General features: G+C 31.6%; 1 protein-coding gene across 5 annotated transcripts in view; it reads right to left on the bottom strand.

Moving 5' to 3' along the window:
* LOC127737096 (cytosolic carboxypeptidase-like protein 5) overlaps positions 1-15,556 on the bottom strand; it is a 44,855-nt gene extending 29,299 nt beyond the window's left edge. For 4 of the 5 annotated variants that reach the window (XM_052247647.1, XM_052247632.1, XM_052247653.1 and 1 more), the window contains exons 1-11: positions 15,406-15,542; positions 9,403-9,536; positions 8,202-8,292; positions 7,290-7,461; positions 6,783-6,949; positions 5,867-6,047; positions 4,208-5,272; positions 3,083-3,252; positions 2,001-2,136; positions 1,177-1,358; positions 317-498 (exon numbers count right to left, since the gene is read on the bottom strand). In XM_052247647.1, the coding sequence (XP_052103607.1) occupies positions 317-498; positions 1,177-1,358; positions 2,001-2,136; positions 3,083-3,252; positions 4,208-5,272; positions 5,867-6,047; positions 6,783-6,949; positions 7,290-7,461; positions 8,202-8,292; positions 9,403-9,502 (2,446 nt within the window). In that variant the 5' untranslated portion in view covers positions 9,503-9,536; positions 15,406-15,542. Of the gene's footprint in view, positions 1-316; positions 499-1,176; positions 1,359-2,000; positions 2,137-3,082; positions 3,253-4,207; positions 5,273-5,866; positions 6,048-6,782; positions 6,950-7,289; positions 7,462-8,201; positions 8,293-9,402; positions 9,537-15,405 lie in introns of all 5 variants that reach the window. The other variant, XM_052247639.1, reaches the window with a different exon arrangement.
* Positions 15,557-20,114: the final 4,558 nt, after the last annotated feature.

Here is a 20,114-nt window from a genome sequence, read left to right as displayed (position 1 = left end):
TTTATATTGTGTATATATAGGATTTGATGTACCGGTAGTAAAGAAATTTGTGAATAAAAAATGACCGGCAACAATTAGAAAATATCAAAGAACAGGTAAAAATGACTGTCATTTCCTGTCTTGGCAAAGGCATAATCACCACAAAAAAAATAAAAAAATAATAGACTGAACCCAGTATTATGGCTCACAAAACCTTTGAATTGTATGACAGTTATTCCTATTTGAGCTTAATGTATGCAGCTTAAAATTTAACTTTTAATATTATTCATCAATATAATGGTCAGTGAGTAGGAGCTAGTACTTCTGAAATATTTACCTTCTCTGACCGGACCAAGTTCCCTTCTCTGATTGGGTAAGGAATCTTTACGTTGATACTTTGGTGGAGCACTACTACTACTTTCATTCCCAGAGAATCGTGAAAATCGACTGTTTTGATTAGAATCAGTACTGTTTTGTCTGCTTACTCTACTGTTAGTCTGGCTTGTTGAACTTGTATTACTGTAAATTCACAGAACACAATATTATTAATATGTACATAATAAAATTACTTTCTTACTGGAGGATACGAACAGAATATTTCCTGAATTCATTCATTCACATGTGTTTGGTGATATCTACATCATGTACATGTCTATTTTATGTAAATTTGTGTTGGTAGGTTTCAGACCAACATAGCTTGATTTCCTTTTATGATGGATATGACTACAGAAATGCCTCAGCAATTGTTACCAGCTTTCATCTCATTTTGTTTTGATTTGATTTGATTTTCTCATTATCTTTTATTTATAGGTCTACATTCCATTTTTCCAGAGTGAAAAGCTTCTTTTTTTTTTAATTTCTTGTTAAGTAACATCTTTATGAATAAATATTTCCACTTAAAAGCCACATTTTATACCATGGTGAAAAACATGCAAATAACTAATGATAAAAGCATGGTAATGGGGTGTATATTGAAATAAAGTGTGTATTACACCAACAGGAAAAATAACTAATGATAAAAGCATGGTAATGGGGTGTTTATTGAAATAAAGTATGTATTACAACAACAGGGGCAAGAAAATCACCTTATATCATAAGTAAATAGCTACTCTCTTTTCACAATAAATTCAAGTATTATTAAAGAAAGCAAATGATACAACATATTTTGAGTATTTTTTATACATAAAGTAAAATTACTTGTTTCTTATAAATGATCTCTGGGGATTCCTTGGTATCCGAGGTCCACCTCTCATGCTACGTAAATATCTTTTAACGCTATCTCTTACTCCTGATAAACTGTTGTGTTCTGATTGGCTAATTCTAGACCAAGGATTATGGTCAACATAATCTATGGCTGCTATAGCTAAGGCTTTTCCTACCTGAAATATTTTTAAATATCTAATTATTACCAATTTTTCATAGTAGTAACAACTTTTCTCAAATTTTTTTCTCTAGTAGTTGCATCATGAATTTGTAAATCTGAATAATGCATGTATATGAATGGGTTCATATAAAATTACATATATATGTCATCAAATTTCAATTCAATTTTGGAAAACTATGAATTTTTTCATCATAGATACCAGGCTTAAAATTTTGTAAAAGTGCTGGAATCAAAAAAGTTGAAAAGGCCAAATAAAGTATGAAGTTGAAGAGCATTGAGGACCCAAAATTCAGACAAGTTTTTCCCAATTAGGTAATCTACTCCTGAGGTAAAAAATTCCATAGTATTTTTAAAAGAAGTTGTCTGACTTAATAAATTGCCAAAAAATCATAAATGAGCATGTGTATATTTGGATGTAAATCCTGCCCTGGAGGGACATGGCTATTCCCTATTCACTATGAATAGTAATACTAGATTCACTACAAGTCAAATATCTCCCTACAATGAGCAGGTGTATATCTGGATGTAAACCCTGCCCTGGGAGGGGGTTATACCTGGAAATCCTGCCCTGGAACGGTTTGTGGCTCTTACCTTGCCACAATGAGCTGGCAGTACTGGATGATTTGAGTAAACCTACCTCTTCAAAATGAGCTTGTGTATATTTGGGTGGGAATCCTGCCATGGGAGGGGGTGTGGCTCTCCCCTCATCACCATGAGCTGGTGGTACTGGATTCACCATTCTACCGGTGTTGTAGTTACACTCCAGAGTATAACTGAAAGGTAAATAATTCTCTTTAATGTGAAGTAAGAAAGTTCTGAGTATGAAAACCAATTAGATTTGTCAATGCAATCATACATCAATAGCTAAATGTATATTGCCACATGACACTGCCCTTTGTATAATATCAATAGATTTATTTATCATATACTTATATAAAATAATGGTATAATTGTACCCCTTGATAAAACTGTAAATTATCATAAAATCTGAAGAATTGTCTTAGCCGTGTGATATGACTTTCATTATCAACTGCTTCCAGTTTATATCAACTGTTTCCAGTTTATACCACACGCTCAATCCGTATTCGCCTTATCAGTCATTTCTGTAATCGATTGGCTACTTACATTACATAAACAAAAAACATGGCAGACGACAGCGGGGACAAAACCACTGATTACATAAATTCCATAAAAAATGTCAATACAAATAGAAAAACACTCAGTGATATTAATATTTCAACCAAATGGATGAGGGATAATGATGATATAAGAAGTTTTGAGGATATTTCTGTTATGGAATTGGACAAAATTATAGCAAGGTTTTTTTTCTTCTGAAAATCACGAAAGATGACAGCAGTCCTTACGAGCCCAGTACAATCAAATTTGTTGTTATAAATTTGTTTCATGTTAAACTTGTTTAAAATAAATTTTTAACCATGACTATCCATATATTGACCCAATGACATAAAAGTCCTTTTTTATATCAGACACATTAACAGAATTTTAACTGGGACATTCAAAACAACAATAATTAAGTATATGATAAAAAGATAATAACATGTCGTTTTTCATATCAGACCCCTTAAAAGCCCATGGTTAATATCATCCCTTGAGTCTGTCGGTTCTCTGGCTAATATCATGACCTAGGGCTGATAAGGGGTCTGATATGAAAAATACCATGTTATAATCTATATATATATATTGCCACGTGATTCTTACCTGTGTATAATGCCAATAGATTTGTATATCGCCACTCTACCACTTCCTTCCTTGGACATACCATCCCTTTTATCTTTGGTATACATGTTCCTTTCAGTAAAATTACAGCCAGTAAAATCAAAATGGGCAGTGTTCATAGATATCAGTTTAGGATATAACATATTCTCTACCTGTAATAAATCAGTAATTAAAGCATAACACCATGTTCAGAGCTGCAGATAAGCTGTATATTTGTTTGATGATGCAATAAAAACAATCACGAACCCAATTCATCTATTAATTTCAGTATTCAAAAACTCAATAAATTCAAAGGAGAACCCAATTGTATGACAAAACTATGGGTTATGAACCCTTCTAGCTGTTGTCAAGTATATTATTTATCCTAATCTATAAATTGAGGCCGTTTTTTTTTATTCTAAACCATTTACCTGGTTTTAAACTTTTTTAGGTTAAAAGTTTTTTGATGGGTCAGTCTTAACCACGTGGTTATATGGTTAAAGAACATCTCAACCAGGATCGAAAGCACATTTTAGATACTTTCAAAACATTTTTCTTCAACATTTGTTTTATGTTTTCTTCCTTCGACAACTTTATTGTTTATAGCTTAAACATGTTACAGATTGTTTTCAAACATTTTCAAGTTTGAGTATAAAAAACAGGCCTTTGATGTCACATAGTTTATCTATTCTTGTAATTTTAGGAAGTGTACTTTTGTTCTAACAATAGAGTGCCCTATCAATTGATCAGTGTTCCCGTTTGAATTTCTAAATTGCTAGCCCCTTGCCCAAATTTTGTATACCTGACCACAAGAGGTAGAAAGAACAATATGCACTTGTCTTGGAAAACAAATTACCCATATACCTCAATACATATTAAGTAACAGTAATTTCTTTTCAGACAAGTGCTTGTGGAAATGAAGCACCATTATTGGCCAAGTCATGTAGCTTATTGAATTATCTGACAAAAACCTGCATTCTGAAGCACAGAGATATGTAAGACATATTATCAATTCCCTTGTAGAGTAGGCAACCACTCATTTTGTGAGTAACATCGTATATATATATAAAGCTATGGTTTATTAACTTGCTTTGACTATTAATGACAGTATTAACAATCCTTCCTTACCTGAGTATCTTCCATTTCAAAATAATTTCCATAAATAAAGCAGCCTCTTTTAGAGGCATGTCCATGTAAATCCACATAAAATGCAATTCCACTGTGATGTGGCGGAATATCCTTTAAACGTGGATCACTTAAATGTGGACAGTTATTATTTCCAAAAGAATATTCGGCTCTAAAATCGTCATCTTCTGAACCTTCATTTCCGAGGTGTTCATCGTTTCTATCCTCAATGTCAGAATCCAATAATCCAACACTCATTGACATCATGCTCATTTTCCCACGACAGTCATCAGACATGTTTAACTCAGATAATCTAAGTCTTAACTCACTATCTATTTTTCTATCCCCTTTGTTACTCATCACACTACTACAAGATGAAGATAAATGTATACTATCTGCACCATTAAAATCATTTTGAGTCAGAGTATCACCACGAGATAAAGTAGAAAAATCTAAAGGTTCCACTGGTACCTTAGATGGGATTAATCCTCCATCATGAACTTCACTGGAGGTTATCCATGAATTTTCTTTTGGTTGTAACGAGTATATATCAACATTGCCTTTTCTGGCAGGTTTTTCTGATTTAGTTATTTTATTAGCACCATATTTCAGAGTCACACCAGTGGTTTTATTATTGTTCTTGTTTATCTCTCCTCCTCCGTCATGTTGCGGCAGTGGAGGTTTAGATTTTGGGGGAGGTTCAGGACTAGAATTTAATACAAAGCCTCCTGGGAATTTAATGCTGAGACTGAGATTATCATCCTCTGGAACAACACGATTTCTGACATGATGATAAACTAAAACACTTTTTGATGCATAAATTGTGGGATGAAGACTAAAACTAGGATCAAGATAAAGACGATTTAGATTAACCCCCCTTTGATCAGTTCTGTAGTGTCCTCTCTGAACTCCATCAGGATTCAGTAGAGGAATAAGTTTGAACACATAGTCTCTCCTCAACATTTTGGCACGTGGATCATTTTCTCTTAAAATGAATTCTAAAAATCCATTGAATACAAAACTTGCTGGAGTTTCTCCAGGGTGAACTCTACTAGTTAACATGTAAACCTAAAAACAGAAATCAATAATAGACTTTCTCCAGGGTGACCTCATCTATTTGACTGGTAAACCTTAAGATGAAAATAAACAATGGAGTTTCTTCAGGATAAACTCTACTAGTTTACCTTTTAACCCATAAATAGAAATCAAGAATTAAATACCGGAATTAAAAAAAAAAAAAAATCCGAAATGACAATCAGTTGTTTAGCTCTCATGTTGCTGCTTACATTCATTTGTTATGACTGCCTTGAAGTGAATATTTCATGAAAAGAAAAAGAACAACAGAGCTGCTTTCATTGAATTTTTTCTAAAGTACAAAGATATGAAATACAAAAGCATAAATCAATATGGTAGGGGTAAATCACTTGAGTCTCTGATACAACAGACAGCATAATGTTGCAAGTATAGACAATAGTTAATGGAACTGTTACTTGTCACCTGTTTATATGATTCAGAAAATTCTATCGTTCTAAAAGTTACTTGAAAGTGTTTGATTACGTTGTTGAATACATGAGTATGAAAATACTAAATATACACAAGTTTTAAAGGTCATTTTGGAGAGGTACTTGAACACAAAATTCAAAATAGCAATCACAAACTTACCCTTTTACCTCGGAACTTTTTACATCTTTTGTTTTCCTTGTCAGGAAATAAGTTTTCATCAAACCTTGGTTCTTCTTCATCCATTATTCCCTTACATGAAGATATGGTCAATAGTTCTATGCGTAGCTTGTCCAGTGAATAACATATGACCTCTCGATGGTAGTACAAAGCGTCTGGATTGCTGCAATATTTTACAGATCTATTATCTTGTGAACTTAAATACTTTTTTTAATCAGGTAACAATTACAAAAATATGGAGATGTGGTATGATTGTCAACGAAATAACTATCCATCAGAGACCAAATGTACAGCCTTCAGCAATGAGCAATACCCATACTGCAGAGCAAGCTATAAAAGCTTCCACCTGTGTTTTTCGCAATAAGATTATGACATTGATGTGTACTACTTTTGGGACAAATCAAATTGCTATTATAGAAAAATTCATTGGCTCTAACTAAAAAGATGGACAATTTATGATAAGGGCATCTTTAATTCCATTTAACAGCTCATTTTTGACGCTTTCCAACTGGACAAAATCACTACTTTACCTTTAAATTTATGACAAACTTTTTTTAATGTAATTTCATAAAATGAAGATATAAATTGTGTATGCAAAAAATTAGCAATTAATACATTGTCCACAATGGGGACTACATTTGTAGACAACCAAAATCAAAGGGTGATACTTGTGTTCTATGGTCTTTTTGGTATTTTTTAAAAGATTAACTTCCTGTCTAACTGAAATTTTTACAGTACACTTAATTACTTACTGATACCTGGTAGAATTAACATTTTACTGGTAACTATCTCATCTGAGTGCTCCTAGACAGGAGGGAATTACGAAAGAAGAAGAAGAAGGTACCTGTCAGAATTAATATTTTACTGGTACCGGTTAGAATTAACATTTTACTGGTACCTGTTAGAGTTAATATTTTTGCAGGCAGCATATTTCCTGTCCAATTCATTTAACTTTTCACAACTTTCTGTATAAGACCATGGATAACAGAATGCAAAATAAGTAATTGCTCCTTTCACATCTGGAAACCTAAAGGTGAAGGACAGAATGAACTGTCCATCTACAGTCTGCAAAAAAATAAAAATAAATAAAAAGGTGTTGACATAATGCTTTTTTATGCCTATACAATTCAAAAAATCTGAATGTAAAGTTATGAAATGTAAATCTAATATCTCTGTAAAAAGTAAAAAATCAAATGTGGACACAGAAAAATGTGTCTTTGTTGTAAAACATTTTAGTTTACAAAATAAAATGACAGTCTGCAAAATAATAACCAATCAACAAGTGTGGACACATACACATAGCATTAGAAATACAAAATAACCTGTAAATTAATTCCTTTGAAAGACTAAAGTACATTGATCTAACAGAATATGAGATTGAACTATATATCTAGTGTTGACTGACCTCAAATGATGGTCTATCCCTGAGTCTTTCCCATCGAGGACGTCCTGGGAGGGTTTTAGTGAATGGTGTATGACCCTGGCTGTACAGTTTACCTTGTCTGTTCAGGTTCATTATATTGATTTTGATAACTCTGTTTGGACTCCATCCTCTTATTCCAAAGTAGAACCAGGATCTATAAAATATTGGATTGAAGATGATATTTAAGAAAACTGTTTTTGAATGATAAAAACTGTAAGATTATTGTGTGCCTGTATCGATCACTTAACAGTACTAGTCTTGCCATGATTTTTGAAAATCTGTTTATTGTCACGTACATGAAACCTACAGAAAACTGTCCACTGTGGCCATATATACAATAGCAATTAAGAAACAGAGTAACAACTCAGTCAGTACCTCAAAAGAAACAAACCTTCTAAGTCTTGTTTCATATATGCATCAGTTCTAAAGAAGAAAAGTCTTCTATATTTCCCGTAGGTACCAAAACAATCATCTGCTACAATTATGCTTGGTTCTCCACACATATATACCACCACAAGGAAGGTACCTCATAAGGAAATTTTCATGTTATAGTTTCAAGTGATACAGCAATTTTTTATGATGTTTTTTACCAGTGGCTATATTGTTTGGCTGATCAACAAAAAGAATTAAAATGCTTCGTCAATATGTTGACAGAAACCTATTTTTTTTTCTGTATATTTCCAATAGGTTCAAATGTAAGATGAAGTTTATATCTTGGTTTGGTTAATCAGCACTTCAAAATAAACAACACTCTGTAAGTACTTCATAAAGAAGGAGTTTCCAAGAAAAGACTGAAACCAGTCAGGCTATGAAACATCCCCAGGAGCAGTTAATTATTTTTTTTCACATTACTTACTTTTTATTTATTATAATTTTAACCCTTACAAAATTTACCTGTTTCCATTTTCAAATTCTGTACCCCCACAATCTGGTTTGGTCCAAACATTGTATTCATAGTCTGGCTTCACCTCTGGATAATAACTGGCTGTAAAAAAACAGTTTTAAAACTTATTATAACTTGACCGTTCCTATAGATATTTTATACATGGTACATAGAAAAGACAGACCCTTCCAGAATAGGGACAGGTTCTTTCAATTGGATTTTTTTATGCAAAATTAAAAAAAAAAGAGCAGCGAAAGAAGGAAATAAATCACATTAAAAAGGTAAAAAAAAACTGAAATTACGTAATTCATAAAAAATCAAGAACATATAAGATGATATATAATCCATTTCAGTGTTATATGTCATTAAAAATAAATTATTATCAAAGCATCCATTATAGATGCAGAGAGCTACACAATATAACTTGATCACAAAAAGTAGAATATCCATACATGAATTATTACTAAAAATCATTTCTTTACAAATAACTACTCCCAGCAGTTGTTTGAAGCTCACTTTTCAAGTATTAACTTGAAAACGATATATTTATGAGACTTGGTTAAAAGGACTCTTACTTTCTAGATTATATTCTAGTAAAATATTGTTTATTTGATGAAGCATAATCAATATTTATGTAAACTTGTTTTTTAAGGTCAACTGTTCATAATTTTGGAAAACTGAGGTTGTATTGTCTCTACTTATTTCTAAAAAAGTGGTAAATTAACTTTTATATCAATAAACAGCTTGTAGTGAATTTATTACTTCAACAAGAATAAGATACTGACAATTGACTATCATAATTTCTTATCAACTGTTCAACAATTTTATCTTACCTCTTTTAATACATGTACTTCAAATCATAAAGAATAATATTTGTATAAATTTTCCTTTACCCTGCAACTAAATATACCATCATCATGATCAGAGTAAAACATGACATCAATTTTGTCACTTCAACAAAACTGATAAAGATCTTGAAATCTAGGTAAGGAATAGCTTGGGAAATCGAAAACAAAATAATATAATGGTTTAGGTCATACACTTTTGTTCAATACTGTGTTTTGTTAATTTTAAACACACATTAAATATTGATTTCCTACGTGCTATATTTTGTTCAATAGCATTCTGTCCATATATTTACAAGGTTTGTAAGTAAGCTAAAAGATTTTGATTTGGTTTCAACATTGTATATTATAATCTTTAACAACTTACGTGCTTCTTCTTCTTCATCACGGGTCACTTTCTCAACTTTGGTCAAATTTCCTGAGTCGAACTTGGATGTAAAAAGGAGGTTTCCCACTCTAAATTCCATATTTCTTAACTCTCATCTCCTTAACCAAACATTCCTGATAAAAATAAAGATAGCTTGATAAAAAATGATTCATTCAAACAAGCAAGCAAGCAAAGTAGATATAAATATTGGAAGCTTAGTATTTTTTTCAACTTTTATTTAGTCATCAAAATAATCATTTAAGTGTCACTTTATGTTGCAAGCCAAGAGCTTATATTAGACCAACTTTCTAATCATGACCATTCTAGGAAAGGTCAATCTGTTCAATGAGAGCAGGTGACAGAAAAACTTTTAATTCATACTATGGCTGAATTCAAAACTGATTCTAAAAGAGTTTAGTCAGAGGAAAAGACTTACATTTTCCTTCTTAGTGCCCAACCTTCCCAAAGAAAGATTAACATAATCACTTTCAACATTTTCTAAGGACAACAAATTTCTGTTTGCAATCTTAAACAGCCAGAAGTACACCATTAACTAAAGGGACATTTAAAAATAATTTATTTGAGTTTCTATGATTTAAGAAAAAAAAAAGATGCACCCAATTCTATGTTTTTGTCTCTTTCATTATTTTAATTATAATATATATATACAAAATAAATTTTCACAAAATGATATGTTATTCACCACTGAAATATATTAAAGAGTTAATTTAATTCACTTCACATACACATGAAAGAAAATACTTCAATTTGTTTGCATCAAAAGTTGTTTCTTTGAATTATTTATTTATCAAAGAAAATTGACATTTCATCAACTTGGTTAAAATGAAAAATTGCTGGTGATGAAAGAGACTGTTGTGAACACCCGGGCAACTAGATATTGCTTTTTGGAAGTTGGGTAAAGCATAGCGAAGGATGGGAAAGCAATTTTTTCGCCCTAGTTGCAAATAATCATGAGCCCTGATACTGATTACAGAAATGAACAATGTACAGAATAAAGAAATCATAATTACAGATATATTTAATGGTAAAATAATTTCATCAGAATTTTATAGAATAAGCTTTATCTTTAAAGAAAAATGACTAAAAATATTAAACAATACAGAAAGAAAAGATCCCAATTTAGTTCTTTATACATATTCATATATATGCTAATATTCCATGGATGGATCAAGTTTCCAATATCATTGAATATAGAAATGTTAGAAGTCTGTATTTAGTTATGCACTTTGTAGTATAATTTTGATGTTCTGGTGTATAATATAGTCGTTAAATTGTATATTTTTTAGTTTTGTGGTGTATTTTTTTGGTGTTCTGTCCCATAGTTAATGTTCTATTATTTTTAATCAAATGATACCCTAAAAGCAGTTGTGATTGAAACAAAACAAGAGAAATCTGGTCTGAACATGCTAAATGAAGCCATTGGCAGCAGACAGATAGAGGAAATGAAGGGTTAAATTGAAGGTATATGGGTGTCAAGGAACTTAACACATGTAACATGCAGAAAAGTAAATGGCAAAATTCTATTAAATTATCAGGGGCAGATCCAGAAACTTTTCAGGGGGTGTGTCTGACTGTGTCACCATAATTAACTTTCAAATTTTTTCAAATTTTGTTTATTGAAAAGAACAAACAGTTACATGTGGTTAACAAAATTGTTTCAAATTAAATTTTCTTTGATATTTGCGTTATTAAACGATCACATCAAGGTCTAAGTGTAAATCATAATGCACATGCATCAGTATTCATCCATTAATCTCAATTTAGTTAGTCATTTCTGACCCATTTTCATCATTTTAGCACATAATTTTTTTTTTCAGGAATCTGTGCTTGTTTTTTGAATGTCCACTATCATGACATTTGCAGCTGGTTTCACTAATACGACAAACAATTTTAAGAATGACAAAGATGTTTGGAAAGTCAAACTTATTGCATTTCTATATGCTTTCAGTTGCAGGTAATGTTTTTTTTTGTATTTTGCCAAAAAAGACACTGTCTGTTTACTTCAGACAGTAACTCACTTGGGCTCAACAACTTGTTTGAGTTGTAATAGTAAAGAAACGTTTTTAACTTTTATGTTTCAATTATAACATGTGCGTCTGCAGCTGGCTTCTGGGTATTCATTTCCGAGAGATCAAGAGCAATTACATGCTAGGTCCATTAAGAGTCGTTGGTACATCAGATTAAAGGGGCATTAGCTACGATTTACACAAATTTTAAAATACGATTCTTTTTGTTTCAAGTCATAGTATAAAAAGCGGAATTTTGAAATAATATTTCGTTATAAGCAGTCAGTTTGGCCCAAATTTGTCAAAATAGGCTCAAAAACATCACTGATATATTATTTACTTGCAAGTCAATAATTTAACCTCATTGAATTCGTATGCATGTGACCTTCAATTTAACCCTTATATTTTTTTTAGTTAGAGATGAGTTATGCATATACTAGGTGTGTTCAGCTATTAAAAGGAAAAGAATGTCAACATTAAAAGTGAAAGAAGGGTGAACCATTCAGTTGACTGCTTCGTGCTCGTGCACGTGCTCACTATCTATTTATATTTATGTTTATATTGGGTTATACGACTGTCAGCAGTCTTTAAAGGTCATCTCAATGGTTAATTAGATGGCGTCTAGACTAAATAACACACAAAATGCTGATACATATTAATGAGTTAATTGCTTATTGTTTATTTTAGACTTTTTGTAATTTGGATATACGTTTTAGTATGTTATAAATCAATATGAGAATTTGAGTCAAATCGGTGAACATGAAATTGACAGCTTATACTCCTTTAAGGTTGATTTGTGGTTATTCTTGAAGGAAGGAGGTAAAAATTTCAAAGCACCTATAAAGTCAAAATTTTAAGGAAATTCAAATAGAAGGAGCAGGTCATTTGATTTTGGCATTATATAAACAGCAAAAAAATCATCGTTTGGAGAAATTATACGTTTTTTAAAATATAATTAAATTTTTATTTTTTTTGCATGCAGCTTTTGATTACATTACGCGCATTCATTTTACAGGTAACATGTAGGTAAAAATAAAGATAATTCATAATAGATATGACTATAGTTATGAATTTTAAACATATTTGTAAATTTAATATATATTTTCCATATTGAATTCTAAAAAAATAAAAGTGATCATGATAAATCCTGTAATACCTTAAGACATACATGCTAAATATTTCAGAGTAAATTGTAATTTGTTTTCGAATTTTACCGAATTTTAGAAATAAAGACATCAACACCCATGTTATACCGAAATAATAAAGAATTGATTATGTCTACATGTTTCACCACGAGTGGCTTCATCAGGAGGGTTACAATAAGAAGAATTATCCCTGAAGTACATGGTATGTGGACTTCCAGAAGTTGACAAAATCTGAAGTGGTAACAAATAAAATAAATAGAAATGAAAGTAGAAATTGAAAATAGAAATTAAAAAATAAAATGAGTTATTTATAGAATTGTCATTATCTTGTTGATCTGTTCAGGGACTTTCTATACTAACGGGACTTGTCTCTATTGATTTTAATTAAATAACTATGCCTCCCGTGTAAAGCAATAATAAACTTAGTTTCGTATCTCTGATATACAAAGCTAGTAGTTACATGTATTTGCGTACCGTAGAAACTCGCCTATTAGTCAATCCGACTATTAGTCGGTTGCCCTTTTCAGCTCCAAATTCTAAGGATTTAGTCTTGGCCCTCGTATAAGTTGGACAAAATTTGGACATTTTTTTGCAGCTGACAGTTACTGATGAACGCCGGTAAAACCAATGCAAATCCAGGAATTGTATTCATTTTCTGCATGAATGTTTGTTTGGTTTGAATTTAGTTGATGTTGATTATGATAATTTATATTGCTGTTAATAATAAAGATGTATTCATTCCTGTTGTTTTGTTCACTGTTTGAGTAGCCATGTGTTGTTTACGTAATGCATCAATGATTTTGTAGGGTATGACTAACAACCTATTGTTTGAGAAAAGCGAACATAAACCAATATGAACCTGAACAAATTAAAAGTCAATCAATATTTTTCACAGCACACATAACTCAGTGTTAAATGAGCATGTACACTTCATAATTCTTATTATATTGTGATGATTAAAGGATTAAAAAAATTAAGTGAAGCTAATCAACTTTATATTCAAATAACCCCAACTCATCAGTGTCATCTGTTTACCTATCACTGATATTTTTCACACCTTTAGTGAATACAACCTTTTGTCTCTTAATTAGGGGTTATCAATGGATTATATTGGCTTGTCAATCAATTTTGTAATTTTTGTGTTTACCTGAGACATTTTAATAATGAATAATATTTTCATCTTGGGAATGAATCTTAAAATTATTTTTGATTATTGTATGATTTATAAGTATTGAATTGATATCATGATATCACAATAATGACACCATAACGCCGCTGAAAACATCCTTTTACATAAGTTGGTACATTGTTATCTCGTTTTCATTTTTGGTTCTTGGCTCTTTCTTTTGGGTTTATGCACAAACCATTTGACCATGAAAATCAATACACAAACCGGAAACAGTCGGAAATTCAACACGAATTGACAGAAAAAAGTTTACAAAGAACAAATAAAACACAAAGACAGTATTGCAGTCATTTATTTTCAACAAAAACTTTTTATTTAGGGATTTATGTAGGTTTGGCAATCACCAACGTAGTTTTGACCAGGAAATTCACTCCTGACCACTTTTCTCGAGCTTGGATTTTCCCTCTGCTCGCTGGATCTCGTCTATTAGTCAGTACCCCTCTCTGGATTAGGAATTTTACTCCTAATTTTCCGACTAATAGGCGAGTTCCTACAGTATTTATAAGTACATTGTAATTTAATATTTTTTAATATAAAATCAGATTAATAGCCATTTACCATGACAAAAAATATAAGATTTTAAAAGAATGTTTAATTATTTAATTGAGACATATCGTTTTGAAGAACACTCCAGTCGTGCAAAAGGGGTTACATATTGAACAAGATGGCGGCCACTTAAAATTTACTAACAAATACCTAAAAGTTCAAAGGTCTATATTTTAAAAAATATCCAAGAAATCTTTTAAAAAACAGCATTTTGCAATGACAAAATGTATAACATTTCATAAAAATGTTACTTCATTAATGTTGAACATATAGTTGTGTAGAACACTTCCTAAATGTGAAATGATTTGCTATGAAGTCACGTGACATCAGCGACGGTATAAATTGCCAATAATGGGCTGTGAGAAGACGAAATTATTACGGTTGACATACTTGGAAGGCCTGTTAAGAATGATTCTTACAATAGAAATAGGCGTGTAATACACCATTTTAATAGATACTTTAATGTAGATTTACGAAATTTTTCAGTGGGATAGACAACTGCAAAATCGAAATATAACGGAAGTTCGCTACCAGGTGACATTTCTCAAATATACAAGGTACCTTGTGTAACTTTGTGTTATATTAAAGTATATAGGTAATTTTTTTCAGAGACAATCCGCCTCGGACTATATTATGTATATTGATTAATCAAAACGTCTCTCATTGATGAAAAGCAGTCCTATGAAAAAGGTAATCTCATGGTTGCAAAAAATACATTTGCAGGGAAGACTTTTTGTTACAATTGCATCAGTCAGTTAAAGAGCTCATGTTCCTTGTTATTATGTATATATGCAACCCGACTTTAAATGAAAATTACTACTACTACCTACTATCTTATAGAATAATACAGTGACTAGTCAGGAGATAGTCAGATTTGAACGTCTCCATTGTCAGGAAAGAGCGGATAAAGAATTTACTATCACTCAAAACTGTATATTAAAATAAAGGATCTAATGCAACGGGGATCAGCTAACCTAAAGATAAATATTGGCATGGCTATTGTAATGACTAACGTTGCAGGTCAGAAAAAGAATCAGACATTCAGAAAAGTAACACTTTAAAATCATTTCAAAATATTATTTTCATTCTTAATTGTCACCTGCCAAGAAACAACATTCTGAAAATGCCTCCTTACGTGACAAAATTTTCTTTTTGCTAAATAAACAAATCTCCCATTGTATCGTCGGATAAGAAGATCAAATTTATTCCATGGTCAGACATGTTGTAAACTATGGTGGTTGCTGTCCATGTGACATAAAATTTCAAATATAATTGGTTAAAAGTTTAAGTCACATGACAAGATTTGTTAACGAGTTACGCACCTTTTCGCGTAATTTATCAGGCCCGTGTAATTAGATTTGAGCAGTACGCATTTGGACTGAGACTACCATAACACAGAGTAGTCTCAGATTTGGATTAGTATCAAGAAATGCTAAGTCCCTACAGGGACATAACATAGACGAAATATGCCTTTCGATATGGCAAGCCGTTGTGGAATTTATTCCCTAAATCTTTTATTAATATTAAAAAATGATATATATACTAACAGAGACGTATATATGTCTCTGATACTAGTAACTGATTTAAAAAAAAAATTCTAAACGAATGATGAAATATCGTTTGGTGTATAAATAAAAATTTCAATAAAAATATTTTCGTACATTTTAATGCCGTAATAATCTGGGAGAGAATTAAATATTTAATTGTAATTGAGATTAAAAAGGATAAGTTAGTCTAAAAAAATATCCAGTGTATAATAGGTTCCTTTGTGAAATGTAAATATAAAACTTTAAAAATATAAAAAAAATCATTGTAATTTTCAGACTTCTTTTTTTGTTTCGGTCCTATCAAAAGCTTTAATAATAATAATAATAATAATAATAATAATAATAATAATAATAATAATAATAATAATAATTATAAACCAGTTTCCTTTTCTACTCAGGTTATGTATCCAGGAGTTAAGAAGGGCAATAATACTTCTGAGCGGAACAGGACCTGTTAGTCATACATGTAACTCAGGTACGTCCAACGCCAATCTTAATTGACTAAGATAGTCTGTTTTAGTGCATGCAGAATAATTTCAGATAATCGACCATGTAACAGCTAGAAACGTGAATTTCCAATAAAGTAACAACAAATTATGTAGTAAACACATTTAAAATGCATGAAATAAAGCAGCCACTATATCATACTACCAGTGTGAATAAATATTAAACTCTGAAATTATTCTGTTCTAATTTATCGAAAATGGTACTAAATGCCCTAGAATAATCAAAATAAATAAATAAATAAAGATAGAAATCGTATCATGTATTTTTAAAAATAGTATAAAACTAAAATAAAAAGGCAATAAGATAGGATGCAAAGGCACGCAACATTATAAAATTGGTACAGCCGGTTATATCAAATCCTGTCAAAATTTAAGGTAATAAATAAGTTGAAAGTGAAGCACGTGAGGTGGGGGGTGGGGGGTCTCAACCTAAAAATTTGGGTACAGACGTCCGGCTGGGTTTTGAAAAACACCCCCATTGATATATTGATTTAATAAATGCGAAAATCTCTACCCATTCATATACTTCATAAGTAAGTTACAACCTATTTATATATATCTCCCAAGTATCATGACATCTTATTTCAATGAGATGTTAACAAAATGGGATCCGCGATTCATATTATTAGATACAAAGGTCAGATCACAGTGTTTACAGACATCAGAAGATGAACATGTAACATATAAATGTCTACCCATTGACATATTACCTCCGCGAAATTACACCCCATTGATATAACTGACATTCCAAAAAACTGACCCATTCCAGGGGTACGTCTGTGTATATCTTCTATAGGAAGAAACGGCCCTCGTGAAGTGAAGTCTTTCCCCATAACTTCTAAAAGAGACTCGGGCATCCTAACTGAATAATAACTTTAATGCAATTGATTGAATATCGAACGATGAATTTTCAAAATATATTAGAAACTTGAAAGAGCTGTACAAAATATACGAGCTTCTTAGCTTTTATTTTGATGCTGGCACCATAAGCTTAATTTGAAGTTTAGTACAGTTGTTACCAAGTGCATCTGGTAAATTTTCCGCTGCAAATATTTCTCTTGTTAATCATCCGACCGTCTGGGAATTCCGCGTTATTATCTACTTTTTGTATATCATTCTTTAGAAGTCTCGTAGAAATTACTCGTCACATAACACAACCGAATAATCTAGATATATACAAATATTTTCTTATTTCATCGAACGGGTTTTCGATAAATCTGGATGTTACTCAATTATGTATATCTGTCGTAGTTGTTTTACAGTTTCTTATCTTCAAAAATGTTTTACAAAAAATATCAACTTGTTATTGAACAGTTCCTTTTCTAGAAATATGACTTACAAACAATAAATATTTTAACACAAATTTGACTTGCAAATAAATCAACGAATCCAACCATTATTTTTTTGTAGATAACATATTGTTTTGACATAAAAGTTGACCCGCAAGAAGGTACTAACTGTGCCTCCTTTACTGTATATTTCATTTATTGTTAAAAAATCAAAATTTATTCATAAACATAGAAAAAATTATTTTGAAATCGGCATATTATAAATATATAAACATACGCTCCGATGAGCTTTTTGTCGAATATAAAAAAAACATACACTTCCATGTATCAGCTAAAATACCCAAGGTACTAGCAAGCTTGTACCATTATTTTACAACGGACTGTCTGACAATCTCAAAAAACAGTCCATGGGGCATACCCCTGTGTGTAGCTGTCTGGGACACACAATAAAAGATCAGCAGCGGTAAAAATAAAATAAGCACTAGATAATAAAGCATGCATAAATTAAGCACTAGATAGTAAAGCATAAATAAATTAAGCACAAGATAGCAAAGCATAAATAAAATAAGCACTAGATAGTAAAGCATAAATAAAATAAGCACTAGATAGTAAAGCATAAATAAGATATAAGCACTAGATAGTAAATAAAATTGAGAATGGAAATGGGGAATATGTCAAAGAGACAACAACCCGACCAAAGAGCAGACAACAGCCGAAGGCCACCAATGGGTCTTCAATGCAGCGAGAAAATCCCGCACCTGGAGGTGGTCCTCAGCTGGCCCCTAAATAAAATTGTGTGCTAGTCCAGTGAAAATGGACGTCACACTAAACTCCAAAACATATAAATGAACTAAAATTAAAAAACATACTAGACTAACAAAGGCCAGAGGCTCCTGACTTGGGACAGGCGCAAAAATGCGGCGGGGTTAAACATGTTTTGTGAGATCTCAACCCTCCCCCTATACCTCTAGCCAATGTAGAATAAAGAAACACATAGCAATACGCACAGTAAAACTCAGTTTAAAAGAAGTCCGAGTCCGATGTCAAAATAGGTAACAAAAGAAACTAAGCAAAATGACAATGATACATAAATGAACAAAGGACTACTAGCAGTTACTGACATGCCAGCTCCAGACCTCAATTAAACCGATTAAAAGATTATGTCTTCATCATATGAAAATCAAGTACAACCCCCCCCCCCCCCCCCCCCCCCCGTTAGGGGTTTAGTATCATACCATCATAAAATATATGAGAAGAACATAACCCGTATCATGCCAACAACTGGTTTAAGAAAAAATGTGTTTATTTCCGATGCAAAGACCCTATGAGTGAATCAATATTAATACCAAAATATGCAATCCTTAATGACTTGACAACAGTATCGTAACTATATCCTTTCCGAATAAGTCTGTTTAAAGGTTTGGTTAGCTTTTGAGGTGAATGCCGACATTTTTGTGCTTTGTAAAGAATGTTACCATAAAATATTGGATGTGAAATACCTGAACGTATAAGATGTCTGCATGTTGATTTATATTTACGAATGATGTCCTTGTACCGATGATAAAATTTAGTAAATGTTTTGACTTGTTTGTGATATCGAAAACCCTGGTGTAATAATTTTTTCAGTAATACAGAGATTTCTTTCGTTCAAATCAAATACGTTGTTACATACACGAGCGAATCGAACAAGTTGAGATATATAAACACCATAAAATGGCGACAAGGGAATGTCACCATCTATAAATGGATAATTAAAATTAGGAAATGAAAAATCATCTCTTTTATCATAAATTTTGGTATTAAGCTTCCCGTTTAAGATAAAGATATCAAGATCCATGAAAGGGAAGTGTTCATTGTTAGTATTAGCTTTATTTAAAGTAAGTTCGGCAGGATAAATCTTTTTAGTGTACATACTGAAGTCGTGATTATTGAGAGCCAATATATCATCTAAATATTTAAAAGTGTTATTAAATTTTTGAATCAGATGTTGTTTCGATGGGTCGTTGCTGATTTTAGTCATAAATTGTAACTCATAACAGTACAGAAACAGGTCCGCAATAAGTGGTGCACAGTTAGTCCCCACGGGAATTCCGATAACCTGACGATATACGGAATCTCCATAGCGAACAAAAATGTTATCTAGTAAAACTTCAAGGGCAGTTATAGTATCAAAGCAGGTCCAATTGACATAGTTCTTTTGTTTGTTGTTACTAAAAAATGACCTAAAAGAGTTTGAACATATATATTCGCATTCCGACTTTTTAAATGCCCATTTAATCAGGTGTGTGAATTTTTTCTTAATAAGATTACGAGGCAACGTTGTATATAGGGTAGACAAATCAAAACTTTGAACAGATTCGAAATCACCAATATAAGCATGCAATTTATCAAGTACTTCCAACTAATTTTTGACACTCCAAAAGTAATTAATTCCACTATTTTCAAAGGCCAATATTTGAACAATAT

Source organism: Mytilus californianus, unplaced genomic scaffold, assembly GCF_021869535.1.
Source record: "Mytilus californianus isolate M0D057914Y unplaced genomic scaffold, xbMytCali1.0.p SCAF_1, whole genome shotgun sequence".
Taxonomy (NCBI): Eukaryota; Metazoa; Mollusca; class Bivalvia; order Mytilida; family Mytilidae; genus Mytilus; species Mytilus californianus.
The sequence above is the reverse complement of the archived record's forward strand: the minus strand, read 5'-3'. Positions and strand labels throughout refer to the sequence as shown.